The 17,229-nt window shown below is 37.3% G+C and overlaps 2 protein-coding genes across 2 annotated transcripts in view; one reads left to right on the top strand and one right to left on the bottom strand.

The window, feature by feature from the left end:
- STRADB (STE20 related adaptor beta) overlaps nucleotides 1-9,607 on the top strand; it is a 34,091-nt gene extending 24,484 nt beyond the window's left edge. Inside the window, exons 5-12 of the mRNA XM_069578021.1 lie at nucleotides 3,240-3,361; nucleotides 4,287-4,395; nucleotides 5,237-5,360; nucleotides 6,413-6,584; nucleotides 6,885-6,989; nucleotides 7,153-7,397; nucleotides 8,376-8,418; nucleotides 8,883-9,607. Of these exons, the coding sequence (XP_069434122.1) occupies nucleotides 3,240-3,361; nucleotides 4,287-4,395; nucleotides 5,237-5,360; nucleotides 6,413-6,584; nucleotides 6,885-6,989; nucleotides 7,153-7,397; nucleotides 8,376-8,418; nucleotides 8,883-9,026 (1,064 nt within the window). The 3' untranslated portion in view covers nucleotides 9,027-9,607. The remainder of the gene's footprint in view (nucleotides 1-3,239; nucleotides 3,362-4,286; nucleotides 4,396-5,236; nucleotides 5,361-6,412; nucleotides 6,585-6,884; nucleotides 6,990-7,152; nucleotides 7,398-8,375; nucleotides 8,419-8,882) is intronic.
- Nucleotides 9,608-15,938: 6,331 nt separating this feature from the next.
- C2CD6 (C2 calcium dependent domain containing 6) overlaps nucleotides 15,939-17,229 on the bottom strand; it is a 111,057-nt gene continuing 109,766 nt past the window's right edge. Inside the window, exon 19 of the mRNA XM_069578033.1 lies at nucleotides 15,939-16,229. Within this exon, the coding sequence (XP_069434134.1) occupies nucleotides 15,939-16,229 (291 nt within the window). The remainder of the gene's footprint in view (nucleotides 16,230-17,229) is intronic.

Here is a 17,229-nt window from a genome sequence, read left to right on the forward strand (position 1 = left end):
GTACTTATTAAAGGTTTCCTACTTTATTGTAGGAAACCTCTAATCATTTGTCTGAATTAAATCAAATCATGTAAATCTTTTCAGTCACAGTCCTTTAACCAAATTACTTTCTTTTAACTTAAAACCTTACCTAAAATTCCATTTGTAGTAGAAACTGTTTTCAGTTAGGCTTGGAACAGGCTGAGTTATCGTTTATAGTCTTATACATGTGAAAATTTTTTTGACTATTCAGAAACATCTGTTAAGCACTGCAAAGAGGTACTGTGTTAGGTGCCAGGGATATAAAGCCATGTAAAACACTTGAGTTCACGTCCTCTCTGGGAAGATAAACATGAAAGACAGTTTTGTCTTATGCACTGGAAAGTACTGTAGTAGAGCTATGCTAAGCATTATGGAAATAGAGAAGATGGAGCATCCAACTGTTCATCTTGACTCTTCTAGGAGTCAAGGAAGACAGCAAAAAAGGGGCTGGATCCTGAAGCATGAGGGAAAGTTTACTAAATATTCTAGTCACGGTTTTTGTTCAAACAACAGAAAGAAGTCTTGACTACTTAATCAAAGAAGGAATTTTTTGAGCAATTTTGCTAACTCACAGAATCATTGGCTAGAAAAATATACTTGGAAAAAGCCAAGAGAAGCTCTGTGACTAAAACCACAAGAAGAGTCATAGCATAAGAGCAGTCTTGCTAATGTATATGAGTAGGTGCTTTTACCACCAGACGTTGGACCCCACTGGGGAGTTCCACACTTAACTGAAAAAATTTCTACTAAAAATGGCACCCCACTCCAGTACTCTTGCCTGGAAAATCCCATGGACAGAGGAGCCTGGTGGGCTGCAGTCCATGGGGTCGCTAAGAGTCAAATACGACTGAGTGACTTCTCTTTCACTTTTCACTTTCATGCATTGGAGAAGGAAATGGCAACCCACTCCAGTGTTCTTGCCTGGAGAATCCCAGGGACCGGGCAGCCTGGTGGGCTGCCGTCTATGGGGTCGCACAGAGTTGGACACGACTGAAGCCACTTAGCAGCAGCGGCAGCAGGTAAGTTTTAAGTGAATTCTGACTGCTCCTGCTTCCTTTGTTGTTCACTTCATCTTCCAGTTGACTAAGCTTAGATCATTGACCCTCACCTGCTAGGGTCAAAGTGACAAAGAATAAGGATTTGACTTTTTCTACAATAAAATAGCACTGGTAGAAAATGCTCCCCAAATTAGAAAGGACTTTCAGATGATGTCAATAAAAAAAGATTAAAAAAATACTCCAGTAGGTGACTGAGGAAGGACTGTCAAGGTGGTTGCTCTGTGCCTAGATTCAGGAACAAAGAGAACGTAGGCAGTAAGGAGAGAAATCTGAAAAATAAATGGATACATCTGAAAAAGGAGGTTTGGAACATATTGTGGAAGACCTTATGTGGGGTGTATAGAGGTTCACACTCTGTGCTAGAGAGACATTGTGGAATAGTGATGATGATAATAATAGCATCCAGTAGGCATTAGGCTGAACATTTTATATGAATTTTTTTCATCTCACTTGTTTACTCCTCCCATTTAATAGATGAAGATACTGAGACTCTGAGAATTTAAGTAATTTGAAAGCAGACTTTTGTCCTTGTAAGGTCTAAGCTCTCAGCTGCTGCACTGTAGTACCTTTCTTTTGATAAAACATTAAATTTAGGACAACTGGCAGCAGTTCCAGGCAATAACCTGAAAGAGAAGATCAGTGGTTTAAAACCAGAAGTATTATCCTCATCACCTGAGTATGAATCCAGTGTATGAATCCCATCACCAGTGTATGAATCCCATCAGACCTAATGAATCAACATTTCTGGTGAATAGGACCTTGGCACAGGCTTTTGAAGTAGCTCCATCAGTGGTTTTGGTGCAGTGCTGGTTCAGAATGTAGGGCAGGTGAGGAAGTCAGTCTATCCGGAGAATAAGGACAGGACTTGGGCGAGTGCTGATACTGGGGAGAAAGGGATGAACCTCAGATTAACTTCACTTCAACAATAAAAGTGGCAGAATTTGGTGACTGGAGAGAGGGAGAAAACTAATATTTATTAGATGTCTGTTAATAGATTACCATTCTAGATGTTTTTAGTTTAAAAACTAATAGCAACAAATGTGATAAGTATGTCAAGCAGCTGCAGTTCGTACACATCGCTTGTGGGAATGCGAAGTAGTTCAGCCGCTAACACTTTTGGAACTTCTTATAAGGCTAAACATACGTGATCCAGCAATCCTGCTTGAAGGTATTTGCCAAAGAAAAAGGAAAACGTGTCTACTTAAAGAATGTTTTTGGCAATTTTATTTCTATAGTCACCAAAGACTGAAAACAACCCAAGTACCTTATCAACTTATGAACAGATAAATAAATTGTGGTATGTACATTTGATGGATTATTACTCTGCCAGGCTCCTCTGTCCCTGGGATTTTCCAGGCAAGAATACTGGAGTGGGTTGCCATTTCCTTCTCAAGGGGATCTTCCAGACCCAGGGATTGAATCTGGGTCTCCACACTGCAGGCAGATTCTTTTACCATCTGAATATTGGAGTAGATTGCCATTCCTTTCTCCAGAGGAACTTCCCAACCCAGGGATTGAACCCTGGTCTCCTGCATTGCAAGCAGATTATTTACTGTTTGAGCTACAGGGAAGTCCTATTATTACTCTGCAATAGAAAGAAATTAACTACTGAAACATGGATGAATCCTAAAAGCATTATGCTAAGTGAAAGAAGCCAGACCCTAAAAAACTGTACTCCTTATGATACTATTTACATAACAAACAAATTATATCAGTGATTGCCAGGGACTGGGAGTAGGGGATTGCTGAGTAACATTCTGTTGTTGGAGTATGTCATGACTTGTTTATCAAGTCACAGTACTAGCCATTACAATAGGTATATAATGGTATACTGAGTTTAATTTGTGCTCCTCTATCTTGAGCATTTTTTCATGTGCTTATTGGCCATTTCTTTTCTACTTTTTTGGCTTGCCTGTTTAATCTTCTGCCTAATTTTTAATTGGGATGTTTGTCATTTATTATAGAACTGTAGGAGTTCTTCATGTGGTACCCTGGATGTGAGTCCTATCAGATACAAATATTGTTAATACTTTGAGTCAGTGGCTTGCCTTCTCATTTTCTTATTAGTGTTTTCTTGAAGAGTGAAAGTTAATTTTGATAAAGTCCAGGCTATCAGTTTCTCTCTTTGGTTTTTAACATGAGTTTTACGTCTGATTTTAGGAAGAGGATTTGACAACTTGACTTCTGTCCATCTTGCACGGCATACCCCTACAGGAACACTGGTCACTATAAAAATTACAAATCTGGAAAACTGCACTGAAGAACGCCTAAAAGCTTTACAGGTAACAATACAAAAAAAAAAAAAAAGATACGTCTAATTTAATGTCTATTTGAGGGGATACATTTGTAAGAACTTTTCTTTTTCACATATTAGTAGTTCTGTTAGAAAAAGGTAGATTTCTTTCTTTTAATAAACATAAAATTACAGAATTGGAAAGAAAGGAAGCCAGATCAATGAAAGAACAAATAAATTCAAACTTTGGTATCTACTGTAAGTTCCTTCAAATGAATGTCATATTTGAAACTCTGGTCTGAAATTAATTTAAATATCCCTCATCAGTCCAGTCACAAATAATAGGAAAATAGAAAAAAACAAAAGCAAACAGTTTCTTTTTCATACAGCTAAGTTAAATTAGCTTCTGAATTGATAAATTTTAACAGATTGCATTTCAGGAATATTATAATACTATTTCCATTGTCACTAATCATTTTTGATATAAGGAGAGAAAGGATTTCATTTTGATATTATCTCAATTTTTAATGTATTTAACATATTTGTGCACATGTACATTGAACAGAAAAAGATTGGAAGAAATTATACTGAAATATTAACAGTGGTTCTATCATTTAGTGTTAGAAGGGACTTTTATCTTCATGTTTTAATGTATTTTTTAAATGTTTCTATCATAACACAGAACAGTTATTGAATATGACCTCTGTAGTCAGACTGTCCTACTTTCATTAATTATGTGCTCTTGAACAAATTTTCTATCTTGTTTTTAAATATTCTCTTCTATAAAATGGGAATTATAATGCCACATACTCTGTGTAAGTGGCTGTGAGATTGAAAGACATGACAGTACAAGAACAGTGCTTAGTACTAAAAAACTCCATTATTAGTACTAATAAGCTGCCACTGCTGTTATCTTCATCATGAAGAAAAAACCATTGTTTTTAAATGTCTTGTCTCTTGTGTGTCTATACTAGAAAGCAGTGATTCTATCCCACTTTTTCCGGCATCCCAATATTACAACTTACTGGACTGTTTTCACTGTTGGCAGCTGGCTTTGGGTTATTTCTCCTTTTATGGCCTATGGTAAGAAAACTCATTTTAGGTAAAATAACTCATGGTTTAGCCTGGATGATGTAATTATAAGGATGAATGTGATCTTAGATTTATGGTTTACTACTTTTAATTTATAAACCTGGCCAATTCTAGATTTCATGATATATTTCTATATCTGGTTCACGGTGAATTTTAGTCTTCAGAAAAAAAGGTAGAATGGCTCTCATGATCAGTGAAACCACCACTGATTTCTCCAAGAAATCCATGCCTTTGAACAAGCTGTCTTTTTTCCCTTGTTTCCTTTCTCTCTCTCAATGAAGAGCTGCTATTTTTCTTCAAGCAGAGGTAGTTTTCCTACTTGTGTACACCATCCCTGTCTTTGTTTCTCTGCATTTGTAAATTTATTTAACTGCATTGTAAACATCTGTGTATGTCTCCCTTCTCTGGATTTGAGCTTCTCAAGGGCAGGATCATGTATGTATTTTTCATTTTGGTGTCCCCAGGTGCTCATAAAATACCTAGCGTGAAGTAGTGTTCAGTAGGTGTGTTGAATAAATAAATGGATTTTAGAGGTTTGATTCTTTTAGAATGCTTTTGTGGATTGCCTGTGGGTTTAAAAATATATATATTCTTACACAGTATGTATTTTTTCACTAATATTGAGTATTACTAATTCACTGTCCTAATCTCTAGCATGTCACTAGAGAAGTCTTTTTAAAGATTCTTGAAGGGAAATTACCTTTGCATAGGAAAATGGTTAGACTCTAAAATGTAGCATGTGTGTATGTGTTGATTGTTGATAAGAACATGTAAAACATAGAAACAGAGTCACTTTTAGGGTTCATCTGAGGATTTCAAGGGTCTTTTTCAGGTTCAGCAAGTCAACTCTTGAGGACTTACTTTCCTGAAGGAATGAGTGAAACTTTAATAAGGAACATTCTCTTTGGAGCAGTGAGAGGGTTGAACTATCTGCATCAAAATGGCTGTATTCACAGGTATTTATGTATTTGTATTTTACAAAATGAAAGAATTTGAGAGGAAGAAATATTTTAGGGAGCTTTTAGGAAGAAACAGTTGAGTGTTAAAATGAAGGATAGGAAATTTGCAAATGAATATTGGGGGAGGAAAGGACCAGTAGTTAACGTAGATGCTTAACATTTTATGGTTCATTCGCCAGAAACGTTCAGGCCACCTCCTCTCTGCCAAGTGCTTTGCTCAGCACTGGGTGGAATGCCTGCCCTCTGTTGAGCTCAGGTCTCAGTGATGAGAGATACAAGAACCTGCCTGTTTCAACTATAAGCTGTGAGGAGTGGGATCCTAGTTAGCTCTTGTGTTTGTTTTTTCTTAAGCAAATAAAGAGCTTCTTTACCTGCTTTTCAGCTTTATGTCATGTTTATATCGTATACAGGTGTAACTAAACCTTTGATTTCTTAAGTGTTTTTGTATGTAGCACATTGAGATTATCATACTAAATATCAGTTCTCTAGTTGCCAAACTGTAGGTACCGAAGTAATCTGCTGAATGTTGAAAACAGTGCTGCCTCTGAGATACTTGGGAAATTTGTTTTCCTTTTTAATTAAGTTACTTTTAAATAAGCTTGTTTTCTTATTGTTTATTTTACCTCCTTAAAGCTTTTTTTCGTACTGTTTATTGTTTCTTAGCAGCATTCTGGTTAACTGAAGATTTCTAACAGACAGTATTCTAATTAATCAAGCTTTTATTATACTTTACCAGACTATTGGCCATCCTGCTCTATTAGTTTCCAATTTTCCATGTTTCAAATGAAAAACAAGGCTCTTCTATAATTTATTTGACAAAGGAAATTTTTATATTAGACATGCCTTTATAAATTTTGTTAATACCATCAGAGGCTATCTTTTATTGGATAATATTACATTTAACTTTAAATTATAACTTCATGCTTAAATATTATTTTATAAATAGTATTTAATTTCCAAGGGAATACATGAATTTATTCTGACCATATTTCTATTCTTTCTTTCTTGGCCAATTTCTTAGTATTTAGGATTGTTTCTTTTTGTTCTAGGAGTATTAAAGCCAGCCATATCCTCATTTCTGGTGATGGCCTAGTGACCCTCTCTGGCCTGTTCCACCTGCATAGTTTGGTTAAGCACGGACAGAGGCATAGGGCTGTGTATGATTTCCCACAGTTCAGCACATCAGTGCAGCCGTGGCTGAGTCCAGAACTGCTGAGACAGGTCAGGTGTGGCCATTGCATTGGGTTGTCTATGCGTCTTAAGTGTTTTCTGAGTTTGACAAAAAGACAATTGTGCCCTTATATTCAGACTGATGAAAGGCCTACTGCAAGACTGTTTTATTCTTTCTTGTCAAATTTATTCTGTTAGGAATTTTTAAATGTATACCAAATATTAGGTGTATCTTGATTTCTCATGAGTTTTTTCTATTATTATTCACCATCCTTTGTCAAAAAAGAGCATATGTATGTAACTTTTTAAAGGGTATTTACACTAAAGGACTTCAAATTAATTGTTCTATAGGATTTACATGGATATAATGTAAAGTCAGATATTTACAGCGTTGGGATTACAGCCTGTGAATTGGCCAGTGGGCAGGTTCCTTTCCAAGACATGCACAGGACACAGGTAAGTGCTGCCAAAATTCGTGAACTACTTTCCCTTCATGAGATCCCTTACAGTCTAGATAATTTCTTTTAAACATCTTTTAAACTCTTAGGATCCTTACTGTCATTGTTATTGTTTTAATATTTTGCCTGAAAAAGGTTGAAGGAAAATTTTCATCTTTTAGATGTTATTACAGAAACTGAAAGGTCCTCCCTACAGTCCATTGGATGCCAGTATTTTTCCTCAGTCAGAATCCAGAATGAAAAATTCGCGGTCAGGTGTAGACTCTGGGATTGGAGAAAGTGTACATGTCTCCAGTGGAACTCGCACAGTAAATAGTGACAGATTGCAAACACCTTCCTCAAAAACATTCTCTCCTGCCTTCCTCAGCTTGATACAGCTCTGTTTGCAACAGGATCCTGAGAAAAGGTAATACTGGTCAGATCTAAATAGCATAAAACATCCGTGTTTTATAAAAGTTTATGTGATATTTGCTCCATGCCAAATTCAAATCTTCTATCAGTCTTTTTTTCAAAAAACTATAGACTAGTCCAGAAAATACCAGTGCCTAAAGCAAGTAGAAACAGTGAAGAAATGCGAAGAATACTAGGTTTGAAGTCAGAATACTTGGGCTTCAGTCTCCACTGTATCATTTCCTAACCGAATCCCCTTACAAAAATCAGTTAATGTTTTTGGACATTAGTTACTATGCTTATGTTAAGCCATTTTAGAAACTTCCAAGCAGTACAAGAGTGTTAGTTGCTAGTATTAAAGTAATTATTATCATAGATAACTATTAGCATTAATATTTTAGAAATAAGGTGTGTGTCATTTTTTTTTTTTTTAGCTTCTTAATGCCTAGGATAGTTTGTTATAATTACTTAGTGCCTAATAAATGTTAAGTCATGGAGTGAAAGTGAAGGGCACTCAGTCATGTCCAACTCTTTGACACCATGGACTGCATAGACCAGAATACTGGAGAGGATAGATAGCCTTTCCCTTCTCCAGGGGATCTTCCCAACCCAGGGATCGAACCCAGGTCTCCCACATTGCAGGCGGATTCTTTACCAGCTGAGCCACAAGGGAAGCCCAGGAATACTGGAGTGGGCAGCCTATCTCTTCTCCAGCAGATCTTCCCAACCCAGGAATTGAACCGGGATCTCCTGCATTGCAGGCGGATTCTTTACCAACTGAGCTATGAGGGAAATCATGGAGTAGTTGAAGACAATCTCTAGAATTAATTAGTCAAGGTTGAAGCTAAGAATTGGGCCTCTTTATATATATTCTTTTTCCTTTCAATTTTTGTATATTGAGTTTTATAGCTTTAAACTTATGTTCTAACAGTTTAAAGCAAAATATCTACATTCTAATAGGTTCTTTTTTATAATTTTTTCAAAAAAATTTCAGGCCATCAGCAAGCAGCTTACTGTCCCATGTTTTCTTCAAACAGGTGAGCTGATTTATCTTTGTTGTCTAGATGTTTCTTAATACTATTAAAGTCACATCATTTTGTTAGCTTAATGGGACAGTTTGGTTACTGAGATTCTTAATAATAACTTTCTTACAAGGTAAAATTAAAAACAAAACATTTTATAGACTTTCTAAAATAAAACAAATGGAATATCATCACGTGTTACTTTATTCTAAGTTTATATTTTGATTAATTTAGAGGTATTTTTCTATATTGGCTAGAAATGATGGAGGGGCAAAATAATTCTGATAAAAATCAGTTTATTTGGTTTAGTACTACTTCTTGTTTTCAGATGATCAGAATCAAAGGCATGTTTAAGTGAAAATACCTAAAATGATTTAAACACGTCTAACATGACTTCTTTAAAAGTTATTTATTATTTTTTAAGAAATTAATGTATTGAATTTATGTGCCTTCAACCTTATTTTGAGTTTATTTAACAGATGAAAGAAGAAAACCAGAGTTCAATACTTTCACTATTGCCTCCTCCTTGTCACAAGCCATCAATATCACTGTCTCCAGCATCACCTTGGACTGAGCCAGAATGTGATTTTCCTGATGAAAAAGACTTAAACTGGGAATTCTAGGGCTGCCGGATCCTTTTATGTCCTATATACTTGACACTTTCTCCCTGCTGCTTTTTCTTCTGTATTGCTAGGTACAAATACTAGAATTATACTTGAAAATACAGTTGGTGCACTGGAGAATCTATCATTTGAAACCACTCTGTTCAAAGGAGCAGGAGTTTATAGCCTGTTCGGTTAGCTCAGAGTGCTCTGACAACTCCAGGGAAACTTTGGAATTATTACTCTAACTACATTTAGTATCATCTGTGGATGACAGATGACATGAAAAAAAAATTCTTCCCCAAGCTGTGACTAACTCTTTTTCGATCTCTCAGTATGATTTTTGAGCCAGTTAAATTTTTCAGTATTTTGCTGCCTTCAGGGGAATGAGCCCGCAGAGGACAGTGCTTCTAAGTACATTTTTTACTTCCAGATCCTAGCCTTTTTGATCAGCCATTGTTAAAACGACAGGGTTTTATCCTGGCATCAAACCCTTTTCTGTTAGAAGGGAAAATGCTTATACTTTCCCACTTTCTTCTGTTAATATTTCTGTTAATATCAAACTGAGCCTCACTCACATTAAATGATTCACTTGAAATACACACAGAAGTTGTAATTTGCTTTTTTTAAAAGGGGCTAAAGTAACACTTTTCTACTTATGTAAATTATAGATCCTAAATTCATGCACCCCATAGGAGCTCAATAAAGATTTATTGAATTGAGTTTATACTTAATAACTTTGTGTGGTTTGACAGAGCTAAAACATAGATTCTAATTTGTTTTGCCAAGGAAAGCTCTTACTCAGAGAAATAGATATATAACTCTTGAATTGGGGACAACTTGGTATTTGATTCAGTGGAAGCAGATCTTCCAGACCTTTATATGATTATTCTTGCTCCTGTAGGGGGTACAACATATAAGGACATAGAGAACTTGAGGTTTTACCGTATTAGCCAAAGGGGATATGCTGTCTTAAAGGGAGTATGTATTTTGGACTGTGATAAGTTGGGTTTACCTCAGTTAGCAGATTTTACTTGCACACACTTGACATTACATTAAAAATTATTTTTAAATGATTGCTTTAAGACTTGACACTAATGAGATAAATAATATACAAATGAATAGTTAAAAACACAAACCTTTTCATGTTTATTGGCCAGTCTCCCTCAAGAATGTTTGGGGTGTTACTCCATCAAGAAGGCTCCAAGACTTGCCAACGTGGAGGAGAGAGAGGAGACAAGTACCAACTGAGGCCTTGAGCTGGGGCTGTAGTTGGGGTGGGGAGCTATAGTTCATTTCACTAACCATCTAAATTCCCCTCAGCAAGAGACACAGGAACCATAGAAGAAATTCTCCTAAATCTGTGTGGAGAGTCAATATGTGTACTGCAAAAGGTGACTGGAGGCCAAGGTACAGTGCCTCAGTTTCACTGTATTAGGGTTCTCCAGAGAAACAAAGCCAGTGGATTTTTTTTAAGTATTAAATATAGTTGACTTACAATGTGTTAGTTTCAGGTGTATAGCAAAGTGATATATGTATCTCTCTCTCTCTCATGTTCTTTTTCAGATTCTTGTCTAGTATAGACTAAAAGATATTGAATATAGTTCCCTGTGCTATACAGTAGATCCTTATTGTTTGCTTATATATAGTAGTGTGTATCTGTTAATCCCAAACTTCTGATTTATCCCTCCACCTACTCTACTTATCCCTTTGGTAACTGTAGGTGTTCTGTGTATTTATAAGGTGTTTTTTTTTTCATTGGAGGATAATTGCTTTACAATGTTGTTAGTTTCTGCTGTACAATACTGTGAATCAGCTATATATGTGTGTGTATATAATCTCCTCCCTCCCACCCCAACTCCCCATCCTACTCCTCTAGGTCATCACAGAGCTTAAAAGGAACAAAAAAGGAATGAAATTGAATGAGATTGGGTCAGTTACAGTGATGTGTATGACCCTAGAATCTGTCATAGAGTGAAGTAAGTCAGAAAAAGAAAAATACTGTATATTAATGCATATATATATATATATATGGAATCTAGAAAAATGGTATCGATGAACCTATTTGCAGGGCAGAAAAAGAGATGCAGGCATAGAAAATGGACTTGTGGACACATGGTGGGAAAAGAGAGGGTAGGACGAATTGAAAGAGTTATCACTGACATACATACATTACCATGTGTAAAATAGATAGCTAGTGGGAAGTTGCTATGTAACACAGGGAGCTCAGCTCAGTGCTCTGCGATGACCTAGAAGGGTGGGATGGGGCATGGGGTGGGAGGAAGGATCAGGAGGGAGGGGACATACGGATACTTAACAGCTGATTCACGTTGTTGTGCAGCAGAAACTAACACAATATTGTAAAGCCATTATATCCCAATTAAATTTTTAAAAAATTGCTAACTTTTTTAGTTAATGATTTGGGAGAAGAGCATTGACACATGTATATTATCATATGTGAAACAGATCGCCAGTCCAGATTCAATGCATGGGAAGGTTGCTTGGGGCTTGTGCACTGGGATGAACCTGAGGGATGGGATGGGGAGAGAGGTGGGAGGGGGGTTCAGGATGGGGAACACATGTACACCCATTAAAAAGAAAAGAATTTTTAAAAACAAAAAAAATGGTTAACTTTTTTAAAAAACAAAAAAACATCCCATAACCAGTTAAAGCTATGGTTTTTTAGTAGTCATGTACAGATGTGATAGTTGGACCACAAAGAAGGCTGAGCACTGATGCTTTCGAACTGTGGTGCTGGGGAAGACTCTGGAGAGTTCCTTGGACTGCAAGGAGATTAAACCAGTCAATCCTAAAGGGAATCAACCCTGAATATTCATTGGAAGGGCTAATGCTGAAGCTGAAACTCCAATACTTTGCTCACCTGATGTGAAGAGCTGACTCATTAGAAGAGACCCTGATGCTGGGCAAGATTAAGGGCCGGAGGAGAAGGAGGCGACAGAAGATGAGATGGTTGGATGGCATCGCTGACTCAGTGGACGTGAGTCTGAGCAAACTCTGGGAGATAGTGAAGGACAGGGTGCCGGGGTCCAGCCCCGGTGGATACAGGGAATTCGAAGGGTGGATGGAGTCGGCGAAGAAAGACTTATTTATTTATTAATATAAGATTGGATTAGGAAGAAATAGTGTAGTAGGAAGATTAAGTGGAGAGAAGAGGCTGATTAACTTGGGTTACGTGGAAAACCAATAAAGTTCCAGACAAGGAGCTTGCACCATCTACGTTAGGCCGCCGGCGCCCATTTGAATATCGGAGAGTGCCCCGCCTTGGGCTCTCTCTCTTACGGATCTTAGAAGCCGGGACAAGTAAGTAGACATAGTGAGCCTCCACGCCCCAGATGGGAATTCAGCCTGAAATTAGAGTAAAGAGGAGACACGGGGGAAACCAGTCCAGCGACTGGCTCTCCTTCTATTGTCCTTCAAGGCCTTTTATACTTTTGATTATACATGGAGATCAATGGGTAATACAAAATTATGTAGCGTTCACAGCTCAGACTCTTTCTGTATATCTTTTTGTATACAAAAGGTCTCAGGTGATATCCATTATCTTCTGGCCAAGAGGCTTGTTAACACTTTTTGGCTCTCTTCCTTAATGAATGTTAATTTCGTTTCCCCTGAAGTGTTTTTCTTTAATCTGCATCTCCTTAAAGCGCTGAAGTTAAATCTCTATAGAACAAAGGCGCAGTGCGTTATAACAAAGAAGTTACTTAACTCAAAGATCTAATGTTGCTAATACCAGGTCTACTACTTATTTTTCTATATACCAACTATATCTAAAAATAAAGGATATGAAAACTTGGCAGCAAGTATTGGCTCAACAAATGAAACTTTTAATCAGTCCTATTCTAATGATTTTGACGCTTCGGAAGCCCCTACATTCCTAGGATGTTTTAAGCTTCCTGTGCCTCCAGCGGTCAGGAGGCCTCTAACAGTCACGTACGCAGCTGTATGAGTCCTGCAGGCAGGCTAGAAAGCCATCAGAGGGGTTTTTGGATTGAAACACTCTTTCAAATGCAGAAGACTAAAGCCCTGAATTGACTTTTTCCAGAGAATGTCAGAAGAGTGGAAAAGCAGGCAGATTCTTATTTTTTGGGGGGTGGATGCTCAGGAAATTCCAGGGGGAAAACCTGAGGTCTAATTAGCCTTGCCATCAGAGCTCTGCCGCATGACCTTGTCACGGGTGGAATTCCTCACGCTGGTTCCCAGTCCATGTGGTCGCGAAGACTCAGACACAACTGAACAACAAAAGAAGTAGATATGGTAATTAACAGCCTCACCCTGAGAGTGAATGCCTTAAATTTTGTTCCTGAGGATCCTGGAATGCTGTATCAGTTTTTTTCATCACTGTTATAACAAATTAACACAAATTTAGTGACTTCAAACAACCACAAGTTTATTATCTTACAGTTCTGGAGGTTAGAATTGTAAAATGATTTGGCAGGGCTACATTCCTTCTGCGAGCTCTCAAGAATTTGCTGCCTTTTCCAGCTTCTAGGATAGCCTATCTCCAGATCATTAATCACAGCTACAGAGTACCTTTTGCCATGTAAGGTAACATGGTCACAGGTTCCTGGGATTAGGTTGTAGATATGTTGTTGACTGGGTGTAAGGGGGGACAGTTATTATTCTGTTTACCATACGTGACCTAATCTTGGTATCTGCTTTCTGAAGGATCCAACCTAGCCCAGCCACTTTGGCCAAAATGTCCCCCCATGAATTTCTACAGTACTTTCCCCAACAACACTTGTGACTCTAATTCTGTGTTTATGTCCCCAGTATACTGAGTATGTCTTGAGAACATTGTCTTATTCATGAGTATATAGTGTTAAGCAAAATGTTTGGCATTAGACATTTAATAAATATTTAAGGGATTCTTTGAATAAAGGGCATAGGTCTTCTGCTTTTGCTGTTTTTTAAAAAGACTTGAAAAAAATTTATTTCCATGGTAGGAGATTTTTTATTTATTTATGTCACAGTATTGCCATTAAAAGTTTAATGAGGCAAAGTGATTTGAGATTTCCATCTAGTAAGTTATTTCCTCCTTTACTGCAAGCTAGTAGTAGAGAAAGTCACTCAGTCATGCCCGATTCTGACTGTAGGGACTGTAACCTGCCAGGCTCCTCGTCCATGGAATTCTGCAGCCAAGAATCCTGGAGTGCATAGCCGTTCCCTTTTCCAGGGGATCTTCCCAACCCAGGTCTCCTGCATTGCACATGGATTCTTTACCATCTGAGCCATCAGGGAAGCCCAAGAATATTGGAGTGGGTAATCTATCCCTTCTTCAGGGGATCTTCCCAACCCAAGAGTCAAACCAGTGTCTCCTGTACTGCAGACAGACTCTTTACTGGCCGAGCCACCAGGGAAGACCTTACTGCAAGCTAGATCAATGGTTTTTTCAATAAGTGTTTAGTTGCCTCTTAGCTGTCAAATACATTTCTCCATGCTTCCCTGCTCTGCCTCACTGGAAACTACACATCCCATGCTCCCTCACTCCCAGTTTCCAGGACTTCCCTGATGGCTCAGACAATAAAGAATCTGCCTGCAACGCGGGAGATCCAGGTTCGATCCCTGTGTTGGGAAGATTCCCTGGAGAAGTGAATGGCAACCCACTCCAGTATTCTTGTCTGGAGAACTCCATGGATGAGGCTACAGCCCATGGGATCGCAAAGGGTTGAACATGACTGAGCAGCTAACACTTTCAGAGGGCAGAAAGGGAGAGAACAGTTCTCCTTGCCCCACTCCCCTGTTTCTTGTGGTGTCTCTCACTGGTTGTATCTTCTTTGACTTCTGGCTTTAGGACTTGGGTCACAACACTTCTTCCTGATGTCCTGAGGGTGGTATTTTCTCCTCTTGCCAATCTCTGGATTGCCACATCATCCCTTTTAGTTTCTTAGCCTTGTTTTCCATTACCCATGAAACCAATTCCCTATGTTCCTTCTACTTGGAAGATCCAAGGGTATTTGTGCTTTCCCAGTCATACTCTGATTGATACATGCACTGGCAACTTTGAGAATTGTTAGAAATTCTTGGTCTCCCTCCCAAAATTACTACTTTGATTATGCTATTAAATGAGTGATCAGGGAATTAATGTTTTCTATCAGCAAATTCTATTTGAACTCCATAGACTTTATGATTTATGGTAGAAAATGGAAACTGACAAAAATTCTATAAATTGAAATTCTTACTTTTCAAGAGTAAACCAAAGTTTAACAATATTCAGACATTTTATTTGGTAAGAATAGAACCAGTCTCTTGGTTTAAATCCTATGGTGATTAGCTAGATACTTTAATGCAGTTTCTGTTTTATACAGTTTCTTCCTGAGTTCTGTGTTATCAAAGAGGCTGTTTCATAGTCAAAGTTAGAAAGTCACTCCAGTGTATTAGATGCCTCAGGTCTTAGTACTATTAAACCTGTTTTTTATTATCTTTATAGTATAAAAAGTTGTAGTATCAGATGATATTGAAATTAATAGATGTTCTACAGGCCCAGGGATTTGCATACTATTGAATCTAGAGCTCAAGAGTTAAAGTATATTCATACCAAAGGCTAAACTGCAAATAGAGACCCTGAAACTGGGTGATCAGGGATAATTTAGAGCATAGCAAAGATTTGGGAAATAAGAGAATAGTGGAAAGGGGAAAAGCTGGGAAATAAAACTTTACTAATGAATACGTATTTCTGAGTTTATTCTCTAAGGTTCATAAACAAAAACACATTTACATCAAAAGTGTTTCTTTTTCATTTTAATTAAAACAAAATGGTTCTAACAAGATGAAATTTGGTTACTGATTCCTATCACACAAAAAGGACTGATCTCCAAACCATTTTGCTAATTGGAGAAATGCTATTCTTTTGGCCTCACATATCATTCTGAACTGTTTAACATTTGGATAATATCACAAATGAGCGAACATTTTTCAATATTCTCTTTTAATTTTTTTTTTTGGCCGCATTTTATGGATTTCATACTCTGGGATTGAATCATTTATATGAACTAAGCCTGCTGAAACCATTCGAGGACTTGTAAATTTTCCAGTGTAGCTTTCTCCTCTTTTGTTAACCTCTGGAGCAGTATATGGTCTTGCAAAGCGTTTGAACTGATTATGGCTATCATCTGGGCTCTTTTCTAAAAGCCTTGCTCTTGATTTTGCATTTTCAAGATGCTTAAATGAAGTCACATGTAATTCCTCAAATCTATCCGAACAATCCTAAACATTAAAATAAAAGATCAAGTTGGTGAGTTAGATTTCTTGAGTACATTTTAGATTTACAAGGACTAAAGTTTATAATATCAATAATGAATGAGAGCATTCAAATGTTTTATAGATGGTCCCTAAATTCAGACCCTACATTCAACACCTGCCATCAGATACCATAGAAACCATACTTTAAATAATCTTATTGTTTCAAAGAATCTGTTGTTTCAAAAGAGATGCAAGATATGAGCTGGAAACCAGAAATCTTAAAGGAGCTGTCTTCAGGGGTCAGACTCCTAGGCAAAGCCAGCCCTCCTTTAATTCTCTAAATTAGCTCTTCCCCAACCCCAAATATAAATTATGAACTCATTTCACTTTTTAAATCATCTAAACATTCTTTAAAAATTAACACTTTCTTTGATATATCCATACACACACATGCAGAGCTCAGCATCAATATGGTTACGTTTATTGTGATTTTTGTTGTTATTCAGTGGCTAAGTCATGTCTGGCTCTTTGCAACCTCATGACTGCAGGATGCCAGGCTTCCCTGTCCTTCACTATCTCCCCGAGTTTGCTCAAACTGATGTCCATTGAGTCTAAAATGTTAAAAATTTTTGTGTATATTCTAAGACTAAACAAATTTTACATTTAAGAAAGTAACTGGAAGGAAATATGCCATAATAATTTTTTTTTAAATGATGGTTGTTTTAGGGTGGTGGGATTATGGTCTTTGTTTTCCTTTTTCTTCAAATCTGTATAATATGATTATATTAAAAATATAATAATCTATAAGTACCCATAGGAGCATATGGAGTTATTAGCCATTTCTCAGATTAGCATAAACTTTGCAGTTTGAGCAGTTTGTCACTTAAAACCTTGCACCCCAAGGGAATGGCCACCCCAAGGGAATAAGCCTACTTTGATCTGGTGAGAAGGTGGGAGTAGATTAATACAGCTGGCAAGTAAGAATTTAGGCAGGACCAAGAAGAATTAGGGCAACCTAACACAA

The sequence above is a fragment of the Ovis canadensis genome, chromosome 2, assembly GCF_042477335.2.
Source record: "Ovis canadensis isolate MfBH-ARS-UI-01 breed Bighorn chromosome 2, ARS-UI_OviCan_v2, whole genome shotgun sequence".
Lineage (NCBI taxonomy): Eukaryota > Metazoa > Chordata > Mammalia > Artiodactyla > Bovidae > Ovis > Ovis canadensis.